Source organism: Verticillium dahliae, genomic scaffold, assembly GCF_000150675.1.
Source record: "Verticillium dahliae VdLs.17 supercont1.19 genomic scaffold, whole genome shotgun sequence".
NCBI lineage: Eukaryota > Fungi > Ascomycota > Sordariomycetes > Glomerellales > Plectosphaerellaceae > Verticillium > Verticillium dahliae.
This window is the reverse complement of record NW_009276939.1, coordinates 488,955-516,817: the sequence shown is the minus strand read 5'-3', so window position 1 is coordinate 516,817 and position 27,863 is coordinate 488,955. Positions and strand designations below refer to the sequence as shown.

The window sequence follows — 27,863 nt, the reverse complement described above, 5'->3', positions numbered from 1 at the left end:
CCGACACCACGCGGCTGGTCTTGTCTTCATTCACGATGCAGGCAGCATCTCAATCAAGACCCTCCTCACAGCAATCCTTCACCATGAGCCAACAATCCCAGCCGGGCTTGGCATCATCAGGGTACCGCCCTTACGACGGTGGCTCCAAGATGGCCGCGGCCGACCACCAGATCTACTCTGTATGTCTCCTCGCAAGAACCCTCCCTTTGTGTCCCCATCCTGAATCGCGGGCCTTTTTTTTTCTTTAAGTCACTAACATCTACGGAAGGCCGTCTACTCCGGCGTCGACGTATACGAAATGGAGGTCCAAGGTGTTGCCGTAATGCGCCGGCGCAACGACAGCTGGCTCAATGCCACCCAGATTCTCAAGGTCGCCGGCGTCGAAAAGGGAAAGCGCACCAAGATTCTCGAGAAAGAGATCCAGACCGGCGAGCACGAAAAGGTCCAGGGCGGCTACGGCAAATACCAGGGTACATGGATCAAGTTTGAGCGAGCCGTCGAGGTCTGTCGCCAATATGGCGTCGAGGAGATTCTTCGTCCTCTACTGACCTACGACATGGGCCAGGACGGCGGTATCGCGGGTCGCGGCGACATCAACACGCCGACGAAGGAGCAGGCCATGGCCGCCCAGCGCAAGCGCATGTACAACCTCGGCAACGAGGCCAGGGGCAACGGTCTCAGCGGCACCTTCTTCAAGAACATTTCCAGCACCGCATCGCATGCCGTGGCTGCTATCAGCAAAGCACGCTTCGAATCGCCGGGGCCCAGGAGTCGCAATGGCCCGACACGCGCCCCGAGTTTTAGTCGCCAGAGCTCAATGCAGAACGCTGACGATTTCCCCGGCAACTCGCAACAGAGCTTCGCCTCGGATTATGGCCAGCAGGCGAACTCGCAAATGTCGTCCCAGCAGACACAGCCTTTTTCCGAACCGAGCGCAGAGCCGCCAAGGAAGCGACAGCGAGTCACAATGACCCCGGCCGACAGCTTTGGCTACACACATTCCAACATGGACATGCTTCAAGAGAACTTTCCCGGCTCACCAACAGAACCCAACGAGTCCTTCATCTACTCACAAGCCGTCAGCAATGCGCAACCACACGACGGCTATAGCCCCTTGTCACCTCTACCTTTTGAGGTCTCCCCCGATGCCGAACAAAAACGAAGCATGCTCATGGGTCTCTTTATGGATGCGGCCGCATCTGACCAGAACAAGCATGAAATGCTACGATCCTTTACCCCGGCCGAGCTTGACATGCCCATCGACCAGCAGTGCCACACTGCTTTGCATTGGGCAGCCACCCTTTCTCGCATGCATCTCCTGAAGACATTGTTGAGCTACGGCGCTAGCCCTTTCCGCGTGAACGCAGCAGGCGAGACGGCTCTGATGCGGGCCTGTGTCGTGACAAATTCGATGGACCTCGGATCGTTCCCTGACTTGCTCGAGGTTCTCGGTTCGACCATTGAGGTTCGGGACGCAAAGGGACGCACTGCGCTACACCACATCGCCATGACGAGCGCCGTCAAGGGACGAAACGCAGCCAGCCGCTACTATCTCGAGAGCTTGCTGGAATGGGTCGTACGCCAAGGCAGCCAAGGCAGGGCAACGCTTTCAGACGCCGCAGCCAAGGGCCGCGATGCCGAAGGTGTTACGTCGAGCTCGCAGTCTCAGCAGCAAAAGATGGGCATCGGCCGCTTCATGATGGAGGTTGTCAACGTGCAAGACAACTCGGGCGACACGGCTCTGAATATTGCGGCACGCATCGGCAACAGAAGCATCATCTCTCAACTCCTTGAAGTTCACGCGGATCCACACATCGCTAACAAGGCTGGTCTACGGCCTCTCGACTTTGGCATTGGCGGTGACGCCGCAGAAGACAATGTCAACGGTACGAATGGCGACGCTACTACGGAAAAGAACGGCACTGCGCCCAGCAGTCAAAAGTCCCGCGAGAGCAGTGATGAGATCATCTCTTGTGAGTGCCCTACCCTGATCTAGACCTGTGAGGGTCAAGACTAATTCATTCCAGCAATAACACATCTCCTTCATGAAACCTCGACCACATTTCAAGCGGAGATCAAGTCCAAGCAGGCCAGTATCGACTCCCTCCATGCGGTCCTCCGCACCTCGACGACTCAACTCGCCGACGCGCGCCGCACCCTCGAGACCCTCCAGCAGACGCATAAGAAGCAGCAGCTCGCTCGTCAAAAGGTCGCCAACCTGTCACACGCACGCGAGGATGAGCAGGTCCGTCTCATGCAAGAGCAAAAACGCCAGGGCCGTCCCGACGCCCTCGCATCCGGAGCATGGGAGACAGAGCTGGCCGCCGTTCTCGAAGCCGCCAGCGAGAGCGGCGCTGATGGCGCTGCTGGCCTTCTGCCACCCGGTGCGACGCTCAAGGCGCGATCCAAGGCCGTGGAGAACCGCCGAGACGGGCTGCGGAAGATGGCCCTTGCGTTGAAGGGGCGGAGTCGAGACGTCGAAGTCAAGTATCGCCGCGTCGTAGCCATGTGCACGGGCGTGCCCGAAGGCGAGGTGGACGCCATGGTCGACGGGCTGCTGAGGGCCGTCGAGAGCGAAAAGGGCGAGCTCGAAATTGGGCGGGTCAGGAGGTTCCTCGGCGGTGTCGAGAACGGTGTGTCCTAGAAGGCCCCCAAGACCGAGACGGCCGACGTCGTGGAGTGGAAGGACCTGGTGAAGCAGCCACGGCCAATGATGCCCTCCAGCCTAGGACGAAAGACGACGGCGTGAACGTATATACGCCTTGCGTGAAAGGTGGCTTGGCAATGTATCTTTCTGATTTTTCTTTCCGGCGGCGTTTTGGATGGATCATTGGGCGGAAAGCACGTCCAAGACGGGTGGATGAGTCCCTTTTTGTTTTTTATGATACCTATCGGTAGATGCCTATATGGTGATCTCGGTGAATGCACTGTTTCATTCCATGACGTAGTTTTGGGCCCGTTGCTGCTCGACTTGAAAACGTTCAGTGCTACGTTCCTCCCTGTGCAAGCAATGTGATGTCGTTCCTTTAAGCGTTAATCAATCTATCCACCAGACGTCATGAAGCCACGCACCAGTACCTGCAGATGAGCTATGAAGGGGCAGAATTGTCATAACTGCCCACTCGGCCCTCGTAGAGCGATTCTATAGCTCTCAAACATGTTCCCTATCGTAAACCCAGAGCTATATTCTATATTCGATTTTCTTATTTAAGATGCCAAAAGGTCTATTAGTTACGCACATGGCCTCACGTCTTCCCATCAAACATGTGATGGGTGGTGGAGGGTTCATTCCGTCGGCAACTGCCATCCCTGTCAAGGAGATATGCTGACGACCTCGATTCCAGCCAGGCACAAGCTTTTTCAAGGACTGTAACAGCACCACAAGAACCATCGCGCCGCATTATGTATAGTACGCCAGTGGCCAACGCTGCGTGACTACAGTGCAGAAACTTAGACACTTCACATGCAAGATGTAAACATGACTGCAACCGAGCCTAAGCTTCAGAGATTGACGCGCATTGTTGAATACATCACTATTGGAACACTATCCTAACTCTTGCTTCAACCAACTGCAAGTAGTCAAAAAAGAAACGGGACCGGCTCCTCGACGCCTTGCAATGCTATAAACACGAATCATAAAACGTCACGCTCCCTCCCTTCGAGTCTCAAAGCTGCCGGCGCGTCACCCCTCAGGCAGCAATGCCACCAGCATAAAGCCCTTGCCACCTCTCCTCCACATCTCCAACCCGGCTCCTCACGTCCTCAATCTCCGAATCCAACTCCTCAATGTTGCGCGTCAGGGCGCTGACCTCCTCGAACCGCCTCGATCCCCTGGCATTGTCGATCATCTCCTTGACCATGAACCGCTGCTCCTCGAGCACGACCAGCCTCTCGCGCAGATCCTTCTCTTCCGTTTCGAGGGCCGAGACCTGCGTGCTCGCCTCGCTGCCGGCCTGACTGCCCGTCTCCGACATGTCGACGGCCTCCCCGTTGCGCAACGGCGAGGAAGAGGAGAGCTGGCTCAGCGACGACGATGATCCGTTCAGATTCTGTTGCTGCAGTGTCAAGAGGCGAGACTGCGAGCTCTGGGAGGAGCGAGAGCGAAGGATCTGCGGGACTGATTTCAGGGTGAGCATGTGCGTGTGCAAAAAGGCCGACGCCGCGGCGTAGATTGCGTTTTGGAGCCGAAGCTGCATCTTGGAGGTTGTTTTGAGGTCGCGAAGGCGGCGTGCGGCCGTGTCATATTTCGTAAACGCGTCGGTGAGACGCTTGCGGATCTTGGAGGCTTCCTGGATCTGCGCGTGTGTCGGGGGCGGGTGTTCGCCTGAGGCGTTGCTTCCTTCGGGTTGCAGTGCGAGAAGTGTCCGTTGGAAGATGGGCATGATCTGACGAATGCCGCGCTCGAACTGCCGAAGAGTCTCGTAAGCGCGTTGATCGGGCGGTTTGGACGCCAGGGCTGCATCAAAGTCGCGTTTCGAGAAGATGGTGTGGTTGCAGTCGCGACACATGCGGACATCGATGCTGAGCTGATCGGTAGCGGCTGATAGCTTTTCTGTGGCAGATTTCAAATCTAAAATCAAGTCAGTTCATCTTGCTCGGCTCGGTAGCATACACGGGGGGACATACGACTTGCCACGTTCAGCCCGACCAGTGTTGAGCAGCCTGTCTGGGGATCAGCGCAAACAACCCGGCCGCAAATCCGGCAGTGGTGCCTCCTGAATGTCCACGACCCGAAATCCTGTTGACAGAATGGACAACTCGGCACCGACGCATCATCCTCCCAGGTCACCACTGTTTGTTCAAGCAACTTTCTTGGGTTCCTCTGCCCTGTCAAGCTGGCCACCGATAACGCGCCGTTGTTTGTGGCCACTTCTTCTGGCGGATTGGCGAGCAATGTCGTTAGCTTTGTCAGCCGTTTTTCCAGCCTGGCGACCTCCAAGTTCTGCCTCTCGACTCTCTTCCGCCGGAGTTCCGTGAATGCGCTTGTGTGGTCGATGAGAAGGCCGTTGTGGTCGTTGTATCCCTCGCGCGACTTGTAGCAAGTCTCACAAACTCTTGCCCAGTACCCTCGCACGGGTTCGTGCTTTGCAGCTCTCGAGAGCTTCATCTGATACATTGTGTGTTCTTCGCAAAATAAGCGTCCGCAGTGTCGGCAGTTGATGCTCCCGTTGACGGCTCCAAGGTTCTTGCCACAAAGCGGGTCGGTGCAACGGTCGTTCATGGTCTGGCGCTGCCAATGCGATCTTGTAATGAGCTCATCGGGATCGATCGGCTGCTCAACCTGCGTCCGGGGGCCGGCGACGGAAGAGACGGGAAGGGTTTCGTTGGATTCGAAGACCTCGAGGCCGCGCAGCTTTTGGTTGATGATGGATAGAGGCTGAAATCGCTTCGCCTTGGTGACCTGCTTGTCGAACCATGTTCTGACTTCATCCTGCTCGACCTCGGCCAGCTCCTGGTGTGCGTCGTCGATGTGTCGATTCAGCTGCAGCAATGTCATCTGGCATCCGGTCAGCGCGTCCGAGTCGGAGGTTTCACGTAGCCGAGGCGTACCATTTCTTCCTCTCATATCGGGCAGACCAGCTTGGAGCTATTGTCCCCCGATTTTGAAGGCCCGCCAAGGCTGATGTTGGACGTCAGGTCCTGTGCGGCAAAGTCGGGAGCGGGGCTGGAAACAGGCGGCGAGGTGGACGCCGATGTGATGGAAACGGTGCTCTCCGAGGGCGCGAAGGGGCTCGAGGCACGCTGGCGGACGGCGGAGGCTGTGGGCGGCGCCAGACCTTTGCCGCTGCCCAGGACGCGGCCGCCTCCCAGCTTTCGGCCGGACATGGCGAAGACTGGGGAGAGGCTGGCCGTGATATCGTGCTAGGAGATCATGAGGCACTGCTGATTGTGTCTGACGGCGGCTTCGGAAGAGTGCGTGGTTGTCTTTGCCCCAGCTCAATCAGTCGGTAGCAACGGGAGGCGAAGAGGCTTATTGGGTGGATATATGTCGTAGTTGCGAAGCTGGCCTGTCGGTGACAAACAAGGACGACCAGGCGGGGCTGTCGATGGAGAGCACTCGTGGTCTCTCGGGGGCTTGGCTACGATGGCCTCTCCACCAGTTGGGCTGCCTGCCGAGCTGTGGGTTCTCGGCTGGAGAGTGTGGGTCTGAGGGGTAGAATCGTTTTAGTGCATAATGGCCTTGACAATCCTCCTTCCGCATACTGAACCCCTCCAGCCAGTTGTTCACTGCATTTCCTGCGCCTCATCCATGTTGCAGAACAATGTTCGAGGTTTCACGTGGCCATTAATGAGGCTGGCTTCGTTGAGTTGACTTCAGTGCATACAATTTACAAACGCCATGTTTTGACTGCTCCGCCATGCTGCCCAAGCGTTCCTTCATTTCTTTGCAGTGTCTGCCAGCATGCCTCGCGTTTGTTACTTATAGTATGCGCCGAGAACAAACGGTGTTCCAACAGTGATAGTCTACGATGTTTGATCGCCAAAGCCATTCTCCCTTCTATTTTCTTTAAAGTTGTACGTGTATAACGCCTTTCCCAGCTCCTGACTCCTACACAGCTGTACTGGCACCGCAGCGCGTCTAGAAGCAATTCTTACTTTCATCCCATCACACTCCGACGCAGAAGCCAAACGATCCGTCGAATATGTCGGTTTTGGATGGCTCAGGATGGCGCCGCATAGCCTGGAGATCATCCACTGTAGGGACCTTGTTGTCCGCATAGTACGTAAGTAGGTTCTCCATGTCCTCATCTGTGAAATCGCAGATTTCTTCCCAGCCATAGGCATTGCTAACTTTGATCATCCTGGCAGCTGTTAGACGGACCATCGTAAGGGGCAAGGCACCACATACCATCCCATCCTCTTCGGGCTCGCCTCCGGGTTCGGGGCAATCTTTCTCAGCTTCTGACGCAGCTGCCCGATCGCCTCAATGGCATTGCCTGCATTCTTGGGCAAAGATTTCGCAATATGCTTCCGAATAATGGCGGCCAACCTAGGACCCTTGCCGTTCGTGCTGACCATGATCTGGAGGGGCCCGTCGCGGTGGACACTGCCGAAGTAAAAGTCGCATTCAGGTGGGACATCTGCAATATTGGCGGGGATCTTGCGCTCCTTGCAGAGCTTCCAGATCACAGTCGATGCTGCAGGGTCGTCGATGGCCGTCATGACCATATCGGCTCCATCAAGGTCGCTGGGTTCGAATACGCGGTCGATGTGGGTGACTTGGCCTTGCTCGACGCGGTAGGCTACTTCGGGGTTGAGGCCCGAGGCAGGGCATACCAATGTGACTTTGGCATCGGCGTTCAGGACGTTGAGGATGCGTCCTGCGGCGACCTGACAAGGACCATCATGTTAGCAGGGTGATAAGCCCATACGCTGGTTGGATGGGGGGGTGGGCGCACCTCGCCGCCGCCGACAACGAGGACATTCTTGTTCTTGACCTGCCAGGCAAGGATCAGACTACCGCCGCCCTGTACTTCGGGGAACTTTGTCGATGCGGCCATCGTATGGTGTTGCGTGGGCGATCGCAAGAGCGGCCCAAATTTTGGACCGCCGAACGAGGCCGCTTTTCGGGGCGGCACTCAGAGCACCCCGATAAAGAGCTGCGTCATGCCGCATAGAAATGTTATGTCATCTGTCACGTGCTGTTGAACCCCACCTTAGGTAAGGTAGCTCGCGCGTGGAGAAGCGACCTAACCTCTCACGACTTGACCCTTTGAGGATATCCCATGAATATCATTGAATGACTTGGGGGATGCTTCTGTTGCAAGCGCTTTCCCAGTATATACCTCAATTCTGGGGTCTAATTATTGAAGGAGAACTCGCGACAGCAATCTTTGACCTACATCCATTGAGATGGTTTCCCTCGGAGACATCTATGGTGACGAACCTCCCACGAGTCTGGTGTGTTGAAGCTACGCGCATTGTCTCCCTGTCACCCTTCTTACATTAATGGAGCCGACTGCTACGGGTCTGAATTACAGTAACGTCTTTCCCGTCCTGGACACGCCGCGACTCGGTTATATTTTACTCAACACTTGTTCCAGCACCTCCTCGCTCAGCTCATGTAACCAACCGCTCACCCCCGTGCGTGATCAAATCGTACGTGGCCTCCAATGCTACTGTCCTGCAAGGCCCTGACCTTCGCTGCATCCTCATCTCGTCACCGTCACACTCGGCAGTTCCTTCACACCGGTGATTTCCTTGGCTGTGACGGTCAACCACCTGCGTGGGATGTAACCAGGGTTCACGATGTCAGAGATAAATAATGTCGGGCTAGTCTTGCCGATCGCGTCGGACCGAAGGCACCTATGCCGAGCTCCTGCGCCAGCCTGCCTCTGCCATGCACTTAACAATGGCCTTATGGCGTTAGCGCGGCGAATGTCAGCTCATTTGCGTGGAATAGAGTTCGATTGCCGTAAACTCAATCCATCAATTGCTGTCGATCACTAAGCGACGTGAATTGCACGCTTCGTGATACAACACCTCCGACACTACTGACTCATGTCGCAAGCTCCAAATCATACTTCCGCCGATGCCAGCCGGGACAACCGCTGTAATGAGTTTGGAGAGATTGCTGGGAGACGCCGCGCTCCTCAAACCGGTTCCTGTTGCCGGACTTCCATGCCTCCGACTGGACCTTTGCTGTCGGCTTCTTGTGCTTGTACGGATGGATCTGCATTGCCACGCTGTTGACAGGTGCCGGAAGCCGACACTCCGGAGACCACAGGAAATTGAGACCATTTTCGCTCTGCTCCACTCTCCATCCTATAGCCTTGAAAGCCTGCACCAATTGCGACATGCTGTAGTTCTCATAGCCACCGAAAATGTTATCAAATATCCGCCAGATGTCGGGCGCCAGTGGCGGGAGCGGTTCGGCTGGCACAGGTGGGGGTTCAGGTACGACAGGTGCAGCAGCCTCCTGAGGCAGCCTAGGGCGTGGGTTTGTGTTCTGCCCTGGTACCCAGCCTGGTGGGTGATGGGCTGGGGATGTTGTCGTTCTGAGCTCAACGCGCGGAGGTGGTGTCTGTGGCTTTGGCGGTGTTGACTTGTGGGAGCTTGGAGAGCTCGAAAGGGTCTCAAGCTGCTCCGTCCGGTCCTGAATAATAATTCCCCAATGCTCCATTAAGCCCGGTCCTACTAGGCTCTCTTGTCTGTTCTTAGGGTCAAGCTTAGTATGCGGAGCATCATCAAGAGAGGCAGCGTCTTCTGGTTTGATTTCATAGCCGGCGATTCGAACTACAAATGCATACCAGATGCCTCGAATGGTTCTGGACGCATCTCGTTCACTTGGTGATTTCCCATGCAGTAAAGGACTGAGGGACTTCAATGCTTGATGCCTGGTATAGTGTGATGCCTTTGGGAAGACCTCGTCCAGTACAGTCGATAGGCTTTGAAGCAACGCTGATCGGGGTGGCTCAGAGGTCTGGCCAGGCCCGTTGTCCAAATAGGGTCGAAGCTCCCGCTCGCCGTCGCGGTGTAAGTCGAGCTGCTTCACCATCTGGACGCAAATATTGAGGTTTTCAATGGTCTTGAAGACATAATCAGATATGAACTTATGGTGCCTCAGTCGAGGAAGCAGAGGGGCCAGCGTATCGAGAAGGTTGCCCAGTCCAACAAATGCCGCTGCTTCCTTTTGTGTGACGAAACGATGCATGAGGTGACCAGTGAGGCTGAACAGCTGTTTGAGCTCCTCATCTGTGTTCACACCATCGTCGTTGAGCACGAACCACTGTTGCTGATCTTTCGTTTCCATGCCGACGGGTAGAAGGTACTGGGGCAATCCGTTGGCGATGCTTCTGAACTTCGTGCTCCTGCGAAAATACTGCCTCCATCTGGGCTGAGCATGCCAAATACCACGACGAGAAAGATCATGCCAGTAGTGACTCGCAAACTCGCGGGCGTGGACCTGAAGGAATAGCCAGTCCGAAGTCGACAAAGAGGCGGGACTCTCCGTAAAGCGATTGTAGTGCTCGTGAACGAAATGGAAAAACTCTACATCGAGGATCCTTCTTCGAAAAACACGCTCGATGATGTCTAGAGTCACTTCCGTCACGATAGCTTGCGGCAAGTTTGAGGCTTTGTCAAGGTTCTCTAGAACTTGGTCTTTCTTGTCGCGAATCCACCCATGATGATGCTCAAGCTCAACCTTGAACAGCGATTTGAATGTCGAGCTGTCTTTCATCAGTTCCTGGAACACGGTGATGCTCTCTAGGCGCTGCGCCTCAAGGGTTGGTATGACCAACGGTTCGGCCCCTGTTGAGTCATTTCGGCGGTGGGGTTTGGTGTAAGGCTGGTGTCTAGCCTGCTCAGAAGAGATGCCGCGAGGATCGCCCAGATGCAGGCCAAGGTCGGCCCAAGGCCTATCTATCCCAGTACAGCGTTCTCTCATCTGAAGGTCTCGGTACTGTGCCAGGTCCTCAGTGATCCAGGATACTTGGCCAGGCGATTGCTCCACATGGTTACTCCATTTTATAATAGCATCGAAGCAGACAACATTGAGGAAGTGAAGCATAAAGTTTTGTGCCGACAGGACCGCAAAGCCATCGAGAAAGGAGTAGGTGCGCCCGGCGTTGTCACTCTCGATCTTCGACGCGGCTTCTCTTGACCGAGCATTGCAAAGCTTTTTGTTGAGTCGTCTCTCAACCTCGCCCGCAGTCTCCAGGAACTCTTGACGTTTTGTGTCGTTTCCACCAGTGACGGAAGTCGTTTTCAGCCTTGTGTACTTTGCTCCAATGGGTGCCCACTCCGCATGACCATTAGATCTCCAGTATTGCGCAGAGAAGTCGAATAGCCTTCCATAGGTTTCGGTGTGTTCTTTGAGCTGCGTAGCCTCTAATTTCCAATCTTCTTTCCCAGCTCCAGAGGCATTGGTGGTCAATTCAGGCTCATCGAGACTCATTTCTGTCCCTAGAAAGCAGGCAAAAGGCGCAAACCATCGATTGGCGAGGCCAACATACATTTGTCGAAAGTCTGCCCTCGCAAAGGCTGCCGGGTGGTCATCGGCGCGAGACACAAGGAAAGCTGCCAGCATGCCCGGATCGTTCAGGTTCTTCTGGCAGAGCAAGGGAGCCAGTAAGTCAAAAAACAATTCGTAGACCAGGCGCATGCTGTTCAAGTAGCGCAGGGACTCAATGGTATTAATTTCCCGCATCTTGAACCGCATGCCTCTGATAGAGGCCATTAGCTCTATCCCTGCCTCAGTGTACGGGTGCCCCCCAACAATTGCAACACCCTTGGCCTCGGCAACCATGTTTGCCACATCCTGCCTAGCGAGGCGAGCAAGGGGAAGTGGCGTTGTGCTCCCTGGATCGCACTTCAGAAAGTACTGCTGTGTTTTCTTCCAGCACTTGTCAAAGAACAGGTGCCGGGCATCCAGAGGGCTGTGTTCGAACAAGTGCGCCAGGGCGTTGGTGAGAACCGCATTATGTTCCTTGTCGTGTATTCTCCCCCGGAGGATCTTCCACTCGCGAAAGATTTCCCCGCTGACATACTTGGCCTCGTCACAAATATTGCCTAAGGAGTGTGTGCCATTAAGAGGTCGGTGATTGAGAGGTGATGGAAACATCGTGCCAGGGCCATATCCCATCCCTGTCAAGTAGTATTTGTGAATAACCTCAAGTTCGTCCGGATGCTTCAAATTTTCGTCGAGGGGGACAGAAACATGACTGTCACGTTTTAGCAACTCATTCAGCTCTTGCGACCCCCATACGGCGTCGTCTATCTTTTCACGCGGCTGACGGGAGCGTTCTCCAAGCCAGACTGGCTCAGTTGTTGCCCCCCAGACCGGAGAACCAATATCGGAACGTTCTGACGTATCAGACATTGTGAGCGATGCAACCACGCGTGGCTCTTGCTAGTATAATCAAACAGAGTGGAGCAATCTGGACCAGTTTTCGGATACCCTCGGTGAAGCTGGCACGGAGTTCCGTCGTGGAAGGAGTGGTTGATTGGAGATACAGCTTGTTGACAGAATCGTGCACCTGCGAAACGGTGTTCAGTCTATTAGTTCGCAATGGTGACAAGATGCTGAGTACTGACCGGAGGTGCTTGAAGACAGGCTTCTACTTGCAACTGGAGCTGGTAGGAGTGACTGCAAGATCGAAAGCTTTTCGCCGTTGTTGTCGCCGGTGTTGTTGTTGATGATGAGGTGAGTACAGTACGACCGTGGCTGATAAATCTGCAGTCCCCTAATAACCAACGATTTCGGTTGCTGTGACAAGACCGAGAATTCATGGACTTTGCACATTGGCGAAGATCAAAAAGCAAAAAGAACAGTCATCGCCATCGAAACTATGATCGAACCCTCATCATCAGCCACCTGAAGCAATTCGCTGTCTACGACAAAGAATTCGAGCACAAACACAAAGCAGGGAATTCCAGGCCATGCATTCAAGTCCACATCGAGATCGAGCTATGGATGGGATGTTGAACAACAAACAATCTCAGGTGGTCAAAGGCCTGGTCTCAGACTTGACACCTGAATGCCATGAAAGCAAAGAAAGCGCACACGTATTGGTGGCTTGGGGCTAAGTCTTTGTCGCTTGTAGGAACCTCCGATATAGACCTTGGCACCCTCAGGTAAGCCACGATCACATTTGATCGCAGCACCCATGTTCGTGCGTCCGTGGACGCCTACTTTGTGAAAAGTCGCTGCCTTACCACGATACCGTCGCTGGGGCAGAGCATTCAGTACCATTCGTCGCGTGGAGGGTTTTTACAATTCGCCCAACGTGGCTTCTCGTCCGACCCTATGAAACAAGTCAATTGAGGACTTGATGCCGCTCACACACGATGTCACGTCACCATGTTTGACACAAATCATGGGGGGTATATTGAAGCCTCAGCTCATGTCCATCCTCATTATTCCTCCTACATACCTATCCTCCTAGATTCCTCTTGACGCCTTGACAATCCCAACAGTTGACGTACTGGACGAGGTTTCCAAGTCCCGGGTATCATGATCTGATCTGTGGCCTGTCGTGACAGTAACCGTCACGCCTTCCCGAAAAGAGCCGTCCGACGAACGGCGCCCGTCATGTGGACCCAGTTCGTGGGAAGTCACTTCCACCTTGTGTTGTTGGTAAATCTTCAGGGGGATGCCGCCGAATCCGCTGTTGATCTGTTCCTCGCTCGCAGATGGGTCGAGGTCGTGATCGCCGCCGCGGATCGTGGATTGAGGGTTGCGGCTGTAGGTCATCGAGCGGAAGTGCGATGTTGAAGAAGGATAGCCAGAGCGCTGGTTCGACGACTTGCCGTTGAAGGACTTGAGGTTGAAGAGACGTCGGAGAATTGTCCAGGTCATGGGTAAATTGGCGACGATAAGGGCGGTTGAGGACTCGCGAATGTACCAGAACGTCCAGGCCGAGCCGAAGGGTTCGTTGAAACTGTAGTATTTGTTGAGGATGGCTGAGAGAATCTGTTACGGAGGGTTGAGTCAGTCAACTGATGACGGAGAAAGTGCGAGACCGAGGGTTGCTCTCACAGTGAAGGCGCCGAGGGCGAAGACGCCGCACAGGATCATCTTCTTCTTCTGGGCAATCTGGGACTGGAGGAACACCGGCATCGGGATCAGGATGATCATGACATCCGAAGAAATATTGATGACGGCGTTGGTGATAAGGTGATTCGTGGCAGCCGAGCATTGGGCTAAAAGCTTGGGTTAGGATAACCATCGGACGCGATGTCAAAGGGTGGTATAGACTGACTGTTGTCCGGGGGGACAGCCCAGTACTGGCTGAATGGTCTGCACCAGACACCAAAGTAGAGGACTTCCATGGCGATGAAGCCAGCGACGACATATCCGGCAACAATTTTGACTGCCAGGTTCTGCTTAAGACTCATGCTGTAGACAAGAGGAGTAAGTATTGGACCAAGGCGACTTCTGGAGCAAAGGGGACACGAACGTCAAGCGGTTGTACATGATTAGGAAGCAGCCCTTTACCGACCAGATGACGGCGCACTGCATCTGTTCAACGACGAGGACCCATTTCGAGCCAGACTCGCGCTCGGCGATGTCTTCGGCAGTGAAATTGAGGTCAGTACCAGGTGCGATCAGGTTACTATTGGTGCGCGCGATAATGTTCATGCCCGCGATCAAGACAGTGTCGCAGAGCTTCAATTGAGGTCAGTCCCGGACAATCTCGTGGATGATGTGGAGAGGCGGGAAATTTCCGGGGATCGAAGCACTCACCATGGCAAACATCATGAGGGCATCGTCGGCCTGCAGCTTCTTGAATGAACCCTGCAGCAACCTGCGTGAAAGCCTAGACCACGCATGTTAGATTCCGATGAAGTAACAGAAAGCTATCGTCAGATGTCACACGAAGTGGGTGCAATTGCAGAGGGTATGGGGGATCTGGAGTCAGGAATCTGGGGGAGGGGAATATTGAACCCACATTCTGGCTACCACCACGAGCCACGTCAAGCCATACCACGTCCATGTTTCCACAGCGAGGTGCGACATGGCGGGGAGAAAGACAGCCTGCCAGCGGGTAGCTTTGCTTAATCAACAACCCTTTCTTAACCGTTCAATCGTCAGGTCCGGCGAGGATCGGGACCCGGACAGAAAGACGACAAGTGCACACGCTCTTTGGCGGAGGAGGCAAGAAAAGCTGGTTGTGTAGATCTTGGACGAGATGAGAAACTCGAAGCAACGGCGCGTCAGCAACTGACCGTGAGCGACACTGGTGCCCCCTCCATCTTTAATGAAATGGACCACCCGTTAGGCCATGAGCACGTCCGGACTGACGGGTGGGTTGGTGGTGGGTGGGAATAGGGGAGTGGGGTGGACTGGTCGTAGACTGAGCGGGGATTAGGACTGAACCTGGCTTAGCCAACCCAAGGTCTTTCACGGTCCCTTTGAGAGGCTCCGTCGAGCCTTCCATCTCTGCCCATACTCGTGGAGGCGGCCCTCAGCGGTAGCCTCGATCCGGCGAGCAGGGCGCGGTGGCTTTCTTTCGACGTTCCATCGAAGGGACGCCTGTGCAAAGACTGCGACATGGCCCGGGTCGCATATGCATGGTGCGAAGGCATTGCCACGTGTGGGTGTGCTGTGCGCCCATGTTCTGCTGAGCTCCTGTTTGGAGAGAGACGATCCTCGCCCATGCTCTTCGTCGGGAAACACGACATGCCGAGACAATTTGACCAGTGATAGGCGTCCTCTGGAAGAGTAGCATTTGTTCGAGAATAAGGACCCCCTGCTTTAGTTGTGACGCTATGGGACGCCACTGGACAGTAACCAGGGAGCGGCCAGAGACGGCGCATATGACGGCACGCCGCGCCGAGGTCGTGGCATGATCAGCGGCCGTTAGTAGGACTTTTGGCAGTTCTCGCGTGCTTTGCAACGCTTATCGTCATGAATCAAAGAAGCGATTGGAAACTTCTCGCAGGAAAAGCAACGAACAACAGAAGATGCGCAAGCAAGAGAAGGAAGTGGTCGTGAGAACCCTTTGCCAGGCACTCCCCCGAAGCATAATGAATGCGACCTCTCTGCCAGCTGGGCCCAGATCTAGCCGGCTTCAGCAGCACTGCCATTGAGTTTCGGCGCTGTAGTCCGGCTGGGGAAGGGCTGCTCGATCGATTGATTGATAAAAGGGGCAAGGAGGGAGTACTGTAGGCGGCCAAGGCTGGTTGCTGCGGGACCCTGAATCGCGACTAACGGCCATGAGTCGAGCATGAGGCGGATCACAGCCTGATCCTGACTAGACCAAAGCCAAATGCACGCTCGGCCCAAGAAACAACGCGAGAAGTGTACCCATTGCAGAGGGCGCCTCCCCCTTGACAAGTCGTCTGGCATGACGCCACCCCCCCCTGAACAGCGAGAAGCAGGCCCAGGCCGGTAGAACCAGCTGACGCATTACACGAAGCCGGGTCTTCGTGATTGCTGCCTCAGCACTCATTGATGGCTGCCAGTGTTGTATCGCTGGATGAACATCCAATAGCGGCGGATGCGGCAATTCCCAAAAGAGAGTCTGCAGGATGCAGCTCGCAGGATGCACCCTAAGCAGCAGGAGACTCGCTGCAGGCGTACCCTGAAACCCAAATGAGACGGCGTTGAGTCCCCATGCCCAGATTCTCAAGGCTGAAGGTGTTTGTGTCGGAGGTGACACGGCACGCTGGAAGGTCGAGGCTTTGTGCGTGACAAGGCAAGGGGACGAGACTCGACCTTCCCATGCCCCGACAGCTGCGGAGCCAGCTTGAAGAGGTCTCGTGATGGCAGCCCGATGCAGACCATGTAAGTCTCCATGACATGCAGTGATTTACAGTGCCCCTGCCTGGTGGCGCTCAATAGCCTTTACACCGGCAAGCAATGAGAGGAATCGATCCCAAGACTCTGGCTCGAGTCTCGGCTGCCAGCCTCCAATCTCTCCTCCGACATATCTGCTAATCTCCGCCGCAAGCTCATCCTGGCACCCAAGACATGAGCCCTCAGGGACGAAGCAGTTGAAGGCGATTATTGGCTTGCGGGTCGAGAGGAGAAGCATGTCGGTGATAACCAGGGTCACCACTTCCACGTGGCGAGTCTTCATGTCAGTTGGGGGCCTGGACCTTAGGTTTGAGTCAACACACCACCTTCACTCGATTCCAGCCAGCGAACGCCTGACCATTGGCTAGAGTTAGCGAGCCGCGATCTAAAGTCGCGGAACACCAGCTGCACTGTAGATGGTGTCGCACAACAGAGCGCCTAGAACGATTCATGCCTATCGCGTGCTTTACACATGGCTTGGTCTCAGTATCCCCGCAACCCCGACATTTCGCCTCCGCTGTCAGGAACATCCTCGGTGTGACTCCCCTTGACCTTCGGCCTATCGCCGCGATTACCACTACGACCGTCTTCCGAGGTTCACCTTCTCTGTAATGTATGTAGCACTTTATCTGGGGACAGATTAGCAAGCGTCTCTATTGTTTGCCTCGAATTTTGATTGGCGGGCGAGTCCCACGATAGGAACTTAAGCTGGCCAAACCACTGCCGTTGTTGAGGTGATTGCGAAGGCAATTTCAGGAAATGCCCCCTGGAGAATGATCCAGTCAATTAAGCCTCCTTTCTTGGACGACACCTGATCCGGTGGAAACGTCAACCCTTAATCGCCCTCGGTAGTAGATAAGGAAGAGAGCCAATCGCTACTTGACAAGAGCTGTCTCTTTGTTCTCGATCCGGGACCCTGGTCAAAGAACCGAGAAACATCCCCCCCCCCCTCAAGAACTGACGACTATTAGCCTGGTTTCCTCTACCTGAGGCGCGAGAAGTAGTGGCCCATGATCATGGAGCACCTGATGGCACACACTGAGCATCCGATCCAAAAGTTCATCCGGAGATGCAGAATGAAATACGTGACCAGGGCCTTCCTGCTGGCACACGCTGAAATGCCAATAGAGAGACTGTTCGATGTTGAATACATGACCACCGTGCACGCCCTCCAAGACAAGACCTTCTGATGAGAAAACAGTCGGCCGCGATGCTATAGAGAAAAATTCGATTCCGTCACAAGCTCGAGGCAACAGCATAGTGAGGCCAAAGATGGCGGCCAAACATGGCACGGCCCGCCGCGCTCACGAGGCAGTACGAGTGCTTCTCAAGCCCACCACTCATGTGACTAGCGATGTTATTATTACTGCCTAGAGGGACTCCATCGCAAGGTCACCCAAAAAGAAAATCCATCCGACAACGGATATTCTTTGTGACCTGGTCCGCTTACAACCTGGTCAGAAGACGTCATATAATCCCTCCTTATATTTCTCGCATTTAGTGGCCGTGTTGGGTGGAGCACAGATGGAACTTGGTGTGCTCTTCCAGTGAATGTAACGACCACGTTTATGAACAATGGCTTCCCTGTTCCATTCTCCATAGTCGCAAGCCTGGTCCCGGTACCACGGAACGAACAGAGTTCCGTGGTGGACAAGCTCAGCTTACCTTATTGTGTTCGGAACTCCACCACGCAAGCGATAGCAACCTGACCCACCTCTGGCCATGCTTCGACGATGCAACCCGTTGACGAGCATGCCGCAAGTGGAAAAGCCCAGTCTTTCATCTCAAAGGCTTGTTCCCACATCACGAAGTTTACTGCCGGGATGCCAGGACTTCGGGATCATGAAGTCCCATCCAGGTGCATTCTTTGTGGTGATTAGCCTCGGCAATGACTTGTTTTCCCTTCTGAGTTTTTCTAATTCCGAATGGTAAAAGAATGTTTTAGCCGGATCTGCCTCGCTTCCTGTGCGGCTCGGGTTCTGATGCTGTACGTATAGCACGTATTGCAAACAAAGCGAACCATTGAAGTGCTTGTAAAGATCCATGTTCCCGGCACCAGCCAGTACGAATACACGTGTCGCTCGACGGGTCCATATATGAAGAACCCTTACGAGTCTGACGTGAGCATTGGGTGAGCAACCGTGTTCGTGTCGAACATTGTACCTTGGAGGTTTATTTACAAAAGGATGCTACGGTAGAGATTTCATACATGATGACTTGCAATATACGTGCCCTCGAGCTGACATTAGCTCCCGCGTTTTCATCTAGCTTCTTCTAAACCAACTGAATGCCGAGCGCTCAGACTCTGGCAGATCAGAATGATGTGCTGGGCCTATGACAAGTTATCATGCCTTTCAGGACCAGCCCACACGCTCATCCAAAATGAGCACCATAAGGATTTCTCGTTATGAACCTGACAGAGGAATTGCATCACAATCGTCATTTCAGGGGAAAAAAATTGGCTTAGCCGTGCTCCCTTAGATTTATCTTCACTGAAAGGAATATCAGATAACGCCTTCTCCTCTGAACTTATGGGAGAATAGCGCTGGGCGCCATGCGGGCCCAGACATTGGAATTTTGGAATCATCGCTACTGGGAGCCTCAGCATAGTCAATGATTTTATTCACGGATGATGTGAGCCTCAAGGCCATGAGGTGTCTTCATGCCAGACTTCGTTGGATCGCGTCTAGATGTGGGTATCTCTCTGTCTGATATCACCTTCATTTTCCAATCAGAAGAAACCTTTTGTCCATCTAGTGTTCAAAAGTGATTGTTGTCGGGGCCGACGTCAAGGCCTGCTATGTCTGGAAGCGAACAGGTACTCGAGAACAGTCAGGTCTACCGACAGCAGAAGATACACGAACTACGCAGTCCGTGAACCAACATCTTGTGGAAGTGGTGGAGCTCAAGTAATGTACCTAGGTAGGTAGGGAGATTAAGGGGGCTGGAACGTGCTGCTGCCTTTGCAACTAGCAAAGCTATTGACAAGCGTATTCAACATGTCTTCAGAATGCACCAGAAGAATACTTTCCGACTTGCTCAATCATTGGACTGAAGGTGATTAACGATTCTCATGGTGGTGGGAGCGGTGACGTGCATTTCTGGAGAATGCGGGGGAGGGGAACCTGGCAGGTTCGCAAATAGCCTGGCGCCAGCTGGCATGTGCTTGTCGCCTGTGACGCGTTTCGTGCCATCGCGACTCGGCTCTGCAAACAACATCCGCCTTCGTCAACGGAACAACACCTTCACTTGCTTCAATCAACTGCCTGCACGACGCCAATTCCCATACCGAAATCCCACTCTTCGACCTCAGCACTGCTTCACGACTCATACCTCTGCTAGCCCGGGAAACGAAGGGTCTTTCACGTTGCTTTCTGCCTCGACTAGCGATCGCGTCCTGAGCATCCTCGCAAGGCCTTCAATCATGCCTCCTCGGAGGCGCAAACGCCCCTCGGGCGCGAATGTCACTGCGACAGTCTCGACGCCGCCTACCAGTGACCCAAATGAAGAGCTACACGACCCTCCACCCCCGTTCTTCAACACATCCTTCTCAACACATCGCACCTCGCCCCTCTACATCGGCAACGAGCCTCTTTCGCCAAGCAGGCTGAACGATCTCGCTCTGAGGCTACGCGACACTCTCGTGGGCGACGTCGTGCGGGGTGTCCAAGTCGGCCTGGAAGGCAGCGACACATCGATTGGGCGCGCAGGCTCCCTCGAGCGCGTTGTCATGCGGTGGTTCGAAGCAGGTGCGCTGCTGAGGCACGAGCCGGACGACACACACCGGCCGGCAAGCCGTGATCTCAGCAGCGACGCCATCTTCGGGCGCGCGAGCGGCGGCGCGGGTTCGACGGGGACAAGAGGGCTTTGCATCGAGATGCGGTACGAGAATGCCCTCTGCACGGCCATCATGTTGCCTCAGCTCGAGGGCCAAGGCCGGGCTTCCGACGATGCATTTCATGGGCGCAATGGAGCGGCCATGCCCGGCTGGCTTGGGATAGATAAGGACACGGAAGCGGAGAAAGGGCGGTTCGTTCACCTTCCGCTGCTGCTTCTTCGCATGCCGACGCCGATGAAGGCTTTTGTCACGGACTTTCTCGCGAGGACGTTTGATTGTCGCATCAGTCCCCTGCGCCTCGGAACGAAAACCCTCGTTGCGTCGTGGGAGCGATGGATCGAGCAGGCCGGTCTGCCTACCCAGGGTCCTCTGGCCAAGGACCTCGTTCTAACGCTGGGATTCTTCACGGCGCCGCCTACAGAGCCTGTCGCAGCGCTCGAAGGCTCGGCTCCCGCCGTCGAGAGTCTCGGTATCAAGTCAGTCGATATTATCATTCCGCCCTCAGACCTCGGTCGATTCGTCCAGGTCGGCGAGTCACGAGGCGTTGGGTCAAAGAGGAAGCGCGCGTCTCAGAGCTGGGAGAACGACTCCCGCAAGCGAAGCAAACTGGCAGGCGGCAGCAGTGAGGAGGGTTGGGCCTGGCGCGATGGCGAGGGACGGGAAGCTGGCGTTGTCAGGCAGCCATTTATTGAGGCCACGGCTGAGTACTTTGACAAGCACCTGGCCATTGACCTCTTTCACCCGAGCGTCCGGATCACGAAGATCGCCTGTGGCGGCTTCGCCTTGTCGGAGAACCGAATCAAGGTTTTCGCGACGGGCTCCGGGGAGGACGATTCTTCAACGCTCACCGCGTCCCGCGCGGTGTGGACATTGGTGTCTGATTTGGTGGACAGAGCAGCCTAAGGAGTTACGATGGCGACGACGGAATGATGAATGGCGGCTTATGATACCCTTGGCAAGCCGAAGGAGTTATGGAGTATGCAATGATATTTCGAACCCCTGGCTCTGTGGATTGCGAAAATTGGTGGCATTTTTTTCTTTTGGAATAGTACTATTGTCGTTTTGCGTGAGAAAATGTTGGATCTGTCCAGACATATCTTGTGGGCTGGCTGTGTCATTCGCTTTGCAAAGAGGCTGACGGCATCCAGTCCTTCGCCTCCCTGATTAATGACTAGAACGTCTCAGAACACTTTCCTTGCCTCGCGGCCCTCCAGATCTGGCACAGGGGCCCGTCTGGTCCGCTGATAGGGTCGTCGGCAGGAATGTCGACCAACGCGATCTCCTCGATCAATGGGTCATTCTGCGGAACCTCTTCCTTTCCATACTCAACCTTCCAAATCGGGCCGTCCCTGGGGTACACACCGATGTACTTGTAGTGCAGCTCGTCTTCGTCGAGATCCCACTTCACTTTCGGCTTCCCGACAGTCGGCACCGAAGCATGAGCAACCCCGGCCGGCACGACAATGACATCGCCGGGGTAGACTCGACACGTCACGCCTGCGGCCGGGCCATCAGCTCCGCCTGCGCCGAAGACGAGCTCCGAGCTGCCTTGAAAGACACCTATGGTGGCATGTTAGGATTCGCGTTACTACAGGTGCTGGCCAGTGTGCAGCTCGACATGGGCAACGGACCATAGCATTCATGCGTGTTTGGGTGGAAATGCTTGATGATGATTGTGCCGAACGTGCCGCGCTTCTCCCAGCCAAATTTTTCGAGCGCTTCGCTCGTTGTGACCTCGTTGTGAGGTCGAGGCAGCACGTCGCGATAGACGAGAACGGGCAGCACGTTGTTTGGGCAGTGCGCCGTGGGCTTGATGTGGTATTGCTCTGGCTGTGACTTCAGCGCTGCCATGGTCTCGGTCGCCTGACTGTTCAGGATGAGCTGCTATGAATTGCGTTCAAGCAAGAAAAACGTTGCTACGACATCGTGATTCTTCTGTCCTCAATCCCCTTTGGAGTGGTTGTCTACTGATCTCGTCGAAGGATTGGACCCCGCACAAGAGAAACATTCGCCATGATGCGAACTTCGGCCTTGGCTCGTAAACCGAGACCCTGGTGTGCTTCGCATAGGAATTACATGGTTCAACCCACCCCTTTCGCCCTTGGCAATGTCAGGCCCATTGATCTCTGAATAGACGGGATCTTGGAGCCATCACTTAAAGCATTGGAAATTCACAATCAGCGTTCCTACAGGTGTAGGCCCATATACCCTCAGCCGAGCAGCGAATCGAGGGATTCCAAGACGTTGTCCTCCACCAACTTGACTCATCTTGTGCCGAGACGCCGAAGGTTCCCCGCCCACGCGTCAGCTTCTAGCAGACCGATGGTCGAAGAAGGATTTGCGACTGAAATACTAGCGTAAATCAGTCGAAGGGCGCAATTTGCTTCCTATATTTTTCTGGACAGCGGGAGCGTTCCCAACACTGAAAGTCCCGCCAACCCCCGGTCTGACCCCAAACACCCCCGTAGTCATGCCCGCGTTCCGCCCCCCGTCTCCGCAAGAGGATGTACTCATCATCGGCGCCGGCGTTTTCGGCCTCAGTCTCGCTTATGAGCTGAAGGCCCGTCGCGGCTACGACAGCGTCACCGTCCTCGACCGCCATCTGCCCCCGGTTCCGGACGGCAGCAGCGTCGACATCTCGCGCATCATTCGCAGCGAGTATGCCGATTCCTTCTACGAGTCACTCGCGCGCGATGCGATTCAAGAGTGGCGCGAGCCCGACTTCTCTTCCTTCTACCACGAGAGTGGTTTCGTCATGCTTGCCGCCGACGATGGGAATCCCTACTTCGTCAAGGCGAGGGACAGGTCGGCGGGATCCGTCAAGGTCGACATTTGGGGCTCAGACGAATCAAACGCCGCCATCAGGTCCGCTTATCCTGGCGCCACCGCTGACCTCACGGGCCTGAACGCTGCGCATAACACCCAAGGCGGCTGGGTTGACGCGGCAGCCAGCATCAGGGCTCTCGCCGCGCGCGCCAGTTCGGCCGGCGTCTCGTTCATGACTGGCCAACACGGCACCGTGACAGAGCTGTTGCGGGATGATCCGGGCAAGCGAGTCGTCGGCGTCCAAGTGGCCAGCGGCGCGACGTTCAAGGCATCTCGCGTCGTGCTGGCGGCCGGCGCCTGGACCAATGGTCTGATCGGTGGCCTCGAACACGCTGTCCGCGGTTCAGGACAGCCCGTCGCCTTTATCCAGTTGACGCCTGCAGAAGCAGCTGCGATGGAGCCCACGCCTGTCATCATCAACATGGACTCGGGAGTCTTCACGTTCCCCCCCACGCCAGACACGCACATACTCAAGGTCGTGAGGCATGGTTTTGGCTACGCCACCAAGCTCCCGGCGCAGGGTGACCGTGTGAGCGGGGAGAGGCTTGTATCCGTCCCAAAGACGAACAGCTGCAACGCCAGCGCGGACTTTATCCCGGAAGATGCCGAGCAAGGTCTGCGCGAGGGCCTGCGCGTTCTGGCACCAGCTTATGCGGAGAGACCTTTCATCAAGACGAGATTATGCTGGTATAACGACACGCCCGAGGGCAATTTCGTTGTCGACGATCACCCAGAGATAGAGGGTCTGTTTATTGCTACCGGTGGCTCAGGACAGTAAGTCTGTGTTGATCTTTCGCAATGCGCCGCCGCCCCACTGGGCAAACAGATATATTGCTAATGACTTGAATCTAGCGCTTTCAAATTCCTGCCCGTTATTGGCAAGCAGATTGCCGACTGCTTCGAGGCAAAGGCCTCTGCGGAGGTCCGCGCGAAGTGGAGGTTGAGGGCGGCTGAGCCTGGCCAGAGCAAGCTCGTCATGGCGGGCGACGGGAGTCGAGGCGGACCGGCTCTACGGCACCTGTCACGAGAGGAGCAAGAGAGGCTGTAACATGGCCGTGAATCATGTCGGGAGGTAACATCCCACTTCCTGCAAGCTCTGACGTAAATGCATCCTTGTCGAACGACGCGTAGCCTGGAGCGATTCGGTGGGTACGGGGTTCCAATACGCCGGATCTCTTCTCCGTATCGTCGCATTGACGTATGCACATAGGGGACTTTGGCAGGCTCTCAAGGCTCCTTCACGGAGGAACCGGGGTGCACCGGTAGACGGAACGTGTTAAATCGCCATAAGGTTGTTTGATCAACGTCTGCAGACACCAAGTTCGTCCACGAACCCAGCTTCTCCTGTACCCCAACAATATCGATATGAGGCATTTGATGCGGGGGCTCGTGAATCATGGCTATGCCAACGAACTAGTTGATGAACTACAACCAAGGCACAGATCTGAAGAGGCGCAGCCCTGTATTGTGTTGATTACTGAGCTGACTCGACGAACACGTCCGAGAGCAACTGATGAGGATGGTAGCATCCCAAAGTTGTAGTTCTTCGCGATCGCCGACGACCAGATGGTTGGACACGACGAATAGGCTGAACGGATGGTTTTGGGACGAAAGAACGGACGAGGTGTGTCTGAAGTCGGTGTCTCAACCTGTTGGATCCATCCTCCGATGAGGTAATGCTGCGAGAGACGAGTTCAGATGATAATGGCCCTAAGGGGTGCCAACGGGTAGGCCATCCAAAGTGGACACTGCCACCTTGGTCTCGGATTGGGTATCTACAGATGACATGCCATGTTGATGACTCGTGATAGGATGTCTAGTTGCTAAATATACACATGTCGCCTACGTCGTCTGAAACTGTGGGGAAAGCGACATGATCGTCCCGCGCCTGACTTGGTTTCATCTCAACGTGTAGCTCTATGCGAGTTTCAACTCCGCCTTGGCGGACCCCTACGGAACCTTCGGGCTTCAGTTGCGGAAGCGAAGCACGCGACCATTTGATCGATCACGAACGACTGTATTTAATGGTGCTGGCTGTCGCTTCTATTCATTGTGGTTGTTGTCTCTCCATCATCAGCATCACTTCCGCTTCACAAGTCTTTACTTCTCAATCTGTTTCTCACGTTGCTTTAGCCATTCATTTCCAGGCGCCACCTCCAGTCCCTTCCAAACTTTGACAGTTTTTCGATTCACACACAGAGTAGACTCTCTATCCAACTTTTCATATCCTTCACCATGAAGTTCTCCTCCGTCGTCGTGCTGGCCGCCCAGCTTTCTGCCATCAACGCCCTTCCTACATCCTCAAAGTCTTCCGAGCGATCTGTCTCTACCTCCAATGACCGCAAGGTCAGCCGCATGGCTCAGGCAGCCGGCGCCCCTGGGCAGGCTCCCGGTCAAGCCCCTGGTCAGACTCCAGGCCAGGGCGCAGGCCGTGGCGGCAATCAGACTGATACCGACGGCGATGCTACCGACGGCAACGCCACTGACGGCAACGCCACGGACAACGACCTGACTGACGACAACAGACAGGCCCCCGCCCCTGTCCAGCGCGAGCGTTATGTGACCAAGTCCAAGCGCTCACGCACCCATCTTTCCTCTCGCAAGGTCAGCCGCCGCAAGGCCCAGGCTGGCGCGGCTACTGGCCAAGGCAACGCCACAGATACCGACGGCAATGCCACCGACGGTGTCACGGATGGTGTCACAGACAACAGTGCCACTGACGGCGATCTGACTGATGACAACAGGCCGGCCCCGGCGCCTGCCAAGCCCGCCAGGCGAGCCGACTCCAAGCGTGCCCTCGCAGCTGCCCAGCGGAGGGTGGCTCGCATGGCTCAAGCTGCCGCTCCCGCCCCTATTCAGGGTGCTGGCCAAGGCAATCTCACGGACACCGACAATGATGCCACTGACGGCGCCAACCCGGCCACTGACAACGACCTCACTGATAATGATGCCACCGATGGCGACCTGACGGATGATAACCGCCCGGCTCCGGCTCCTGTTCCCGCCCCAGCGCCCGCTCCGGCACCTGCTCCGGCCAGGCGGTCCACTCACACCAAGCGCGCTCTCGCTTCTCAACATCGCAAGGTCAGCCGACAGGCCGCAGCTCCCAGCCAAGGAGCCGGTCGAGGTGGTGCTCTGACCGATACTGACGGCGATGCCACTGATGGCGTTGCCTCGGCCACCGAAAACGATCTGACCGACGGTGACCTGACCGACGACAACAGGGCCGCGCCCGCTCCTGCTCCCGCGCCCGCCAGGTCTACCAAGTCTAAGCGCGCGCTGGCCGCTAGGCACCGCAAGTTTGCCCGTAAGGCGCAGGCTGCTGTTCCGGCTCCCGGTCAGGCTGGTGCTCTCACTGATACCGATGGCAACGCAACTGACGGTGTCACTGACGGCGCCACTGACAACAACAACAACAGCGCCACCGACGGTGACCTGACCGACGACAACAGACAGCCCGCTGCCCCTGCACGTGTGAGGCCTGCTGCCCGAAGGTCCAACTCCAAGAGGGCGCTTGCCGCCGCTGAGCGCAGACTCAACCGCAAGCGCCAGGCGGCTGGCAACCCTGCCAGTGACACCGACGGTGACCAGACTGACGGCGTCAACAGCCTCACGGACAATGACGGCAGCGCCACTGACGGCGACCTGACCGATGACAACAGGCAGGCTCCTGCGCCAACGCCTGCCAGGCCCGCCACCAAGAAGAGCAAGCGATCCATCACCAAGCGTCGCGAGGCCATGCGCAAGCGCCAGGCCGCTGGCAACAATACGGATAACGACAGCACTGCTGATCTCACCGACAACGACGCCAACGACAGGGTTGACACCAATGATGCCGACTTGCGCGGCGAGTATGGTGTTCCTGTTTCTATCGCTGCCAACGTGGACACCGAGACCTTCTTCCCTGCCGGCGTAAGTCCACAATGCTAAGATCTTGACCATCAGTCAATAGTCAATATCGAGACTAACAAACCTGATAGAGCAACGGCCGCTTCGAGTTTGGCGTCCAGTCATCGAAGGCCGTCACGGTGACGGTCACGACAAACGCCAACCCCCCGGCGGCACCTGCGGGCTTCAAGGCCCTCGAGAATGTCTCCTACCAGGTGAATGCTCCCGAGGTTACCACCGGCCTCACCAAGGCCGAGGTCGAGTTTGTCATCAACCCCAACAGTGAGTCTCTCTCCTTGTCAAACATCCATAGCGCTTAACCTTCACGTGCTGATACTGTACCACTCAGACCCTCTCAACCTCAGTCGCGGACGTGCTGGCCGTCTCAACACTCAGACCAACACGTTTGTCATTGACGATACCATTGGCACCCTCGAGGCCGACAATGATGATCTGAAACTGACGGTTGCTGATGTGAACGGCGAGTGGGCTTTCTTCGTGCCCGACGATGCTGCTACCGCACCTGCGGCCCCGACAGCAGCTGTCTGAGCAACAACAGCCGGTGGTCTGGAATGACCGCCAAGAGAGACCGGGCCGTGCAGTCTCTGGGAAACTCCGTTGTGTTCAGCTGGTTCGAGCTTGTTTGGAAATAAGCATTGATCGAGAAAGGACGTGACAAGCCTATTGTCGGGGCATGTGGGCCATGATCTCGCACGTGGTGGGTGACCATTGATGCAGCAAAGTCGAATTCGGAGATGCACGAGGGCAGACTAAGGATTTCTTGTACATGATTTGATGTAGCGTGAGCAAGTAAAGAGATGCAGAAAAACTTGATTTCACTAATTACCGTCGGCACTGCGCTCGTTTGTCCACTATTCATCAGAGGACCCGTTCGCTTCGGAGATAAGTGCCACATCGTGTGCGATTCAAGGGCAGCGCCGCCAGCCCAACATAGGTCCCCCTGGCCAGATCGGACAGCACAGAAAGTATATGACATGACTGGTGAGCCACCTAGCGCCCAATGCCTTGACGCCAGAAATGAAAGCCATAACTTGAGGCGCGCGC

The 27,863-nt window shown here is 55.6% G+C and overlaps 9 protein-coding genes across 9 annotated transcripts; 4 read left to right on the top strand and 5 right to left on the bottom strand.

Moving 5' to 3' along the window:
- Positions 1-35: 35 nt before the first annotated feature.
- Positions 36-2,644, top strand: VDAG_08221 (start control protein cdc10; the record flags this gene model as incomplete). Its single annotated transcript, XM_009657598.1, has 3 exons — positions 36-179; positions 269-1,973; positions 2,028-2,644. The coding sequence occupies 3 exons, from the start codon at positions 36-38 to the stop codon at positions 2,642-2,644; spliced, it is 2,466 nt and encodes an 821-aa protein (XP_009655893.1).
- Positions 2,645-3,689: 1,045 nt separating this feature from the next.
- On the bottom strand, positions 3,690-5,826 carry VDAG_08220 (VAC1 protein; the record flags this gene model as incomplete). Its single annotated transcript, XM_009657597.1, has 3 exons — positions 3,690-4,570; positions 4,627-5,497; positions 5,578-5,826. 3 exons carry the CDS (start codon positions 5,824-5,826, stop codon positions 3,690-3,692), a joined length of 2,001 nt encoding a protein of 666 aa, XP_009655892.1.
- A 645-nt stretch (positions 5,827-6,471) lies between these two features.
- Positions 6,472-7,502, bottom strand: VDAG_08219 (uncharacterized protein; the record flags this gene model as incomplete). The annotated part of the gene is made up of 3 exons (XM_009657596.1): positions 6,472-6,803; positions 6,851-7,332; positions 7,401-7,502. The coding sequence occupies 3 exons, from the start codon at positions 7,500-7,502 to the stop codon at positions 6,608-6,610; spliced, it is 780 nt and encodes a 259-aa protein (XP_009655891.1). The 3' UTR covers positions 6,472-6,607.
- A 998-nt stretch (positions 7,503-8,500) lies between these two features.
- Positions 8,501-11,824, bottom strand: VDAG_08218 (uncharacterized protein; the record flags this gene model as incomplete). Its single annotated transcript, XM_009657595.1, has 1 exon — positions 8,501-11,824. One exon carries the CDS (start codon positions 11,822-11,824, stop codon positions 8,501-8,503), a length of 3,324 nt encoding a protein of 1,107 aa, XP_009655890.1.
- Positions 11,825-12,811: 987 nt separating this feature from the next.
- VDAG_08217 (uncharacterized protein) lies at positions 12,812-14,464 on the bottom strand (the record flags this gene model as incomplete). Its single annotated transcript, XM_009657594.1, has 6 exons — positions 12,812-13,417; positions 13,484-13,647; positions 13,707-13,843; positions 13,905-14,113; positions 14,192-14,264; positions 14,433-14,464. The coding sequence occupies 6 exons, from the start codon at positions 14,462-14,464 to the stop codon at positions 12,887-12,889; spliced, it is 1,146 nt and encodes a 381-aa protein (XP_009655889.1). The 3' UTR covers positions 12,812-12,886.
- Positions 14,465-19,670: 5,206 nt separating this feature from the next.
- On the top strand, positions 19,671-20,987 carry VDAG_08216 (uncharacterized protein; the record flags this gene model as incomplete). The annotated part of the gene is made up of 1 exon (XM_009657593.1): positions 19,671-20,987. One exon carries the CDS (start codon positions 19,671-19,673, stop codon positions 20,985-20,987), a length of 1,317 nt encoding a protein of 438 aa, XP_009655888.1.
- A 268-nt stretch (positions 20,988-21,255) lies between these two features.
- On the bottom strand, positions 21,256-21,935 carry VDAG_08215 (uncharacterized protein; the record flags this gene model as incomplete). The annotated part of the gene is made up of 2 exons (XM_009657592.1): positions 21,256-21,644; positions 21,716-21,935. The coding sequence occupies 2 exons, from the start codon at positions 21,933-21,935 to the stop codon at positions 21,256-21,258; spliced, it is 609 nt and encodes a 202-aa protein (XP_009655887.1).
- Positions 21,936-22,554: 619 nt separating this feature from the next.
- VDAG_08214 (sarcosine oxidase) lies at positions 22,555-23,958 on the top strand (the record flags this gene model as incomplete). Its single annotated transcript, XM_009657591.1, has 2 exons — positions 22,555-23,684; positions 23,763-23,958. 2 exons carry the CDS (start codon positions 22,555-22,557, stop codon positions 23,956-23,958), a joined length of 1,326 nt encoding a protein of 441 aa, XP_009655886.1.
- Positions 23,959-25,145: 1,187 nt separating this feature from the next.
- Positions 25,146-27,347, top strand: VDAG_08213 (uncharacterized protein; the record flags this gene model as incomplete). Its single annotated transcript, XM_009657590.1, has 3 exons — positions 25,146-26,822; positions 26,891-27,080; positions 27,148-27,347. 3 exons carry the CDS (start codon positions 25,146-25,148, stop codon positions 27,345-27,347), a joined length of 2,067 nt encoding a protein of 688 aa, XP_009655885.1.
- Positions 27,348-27,863: the final 516 nt, after the last annotated feature.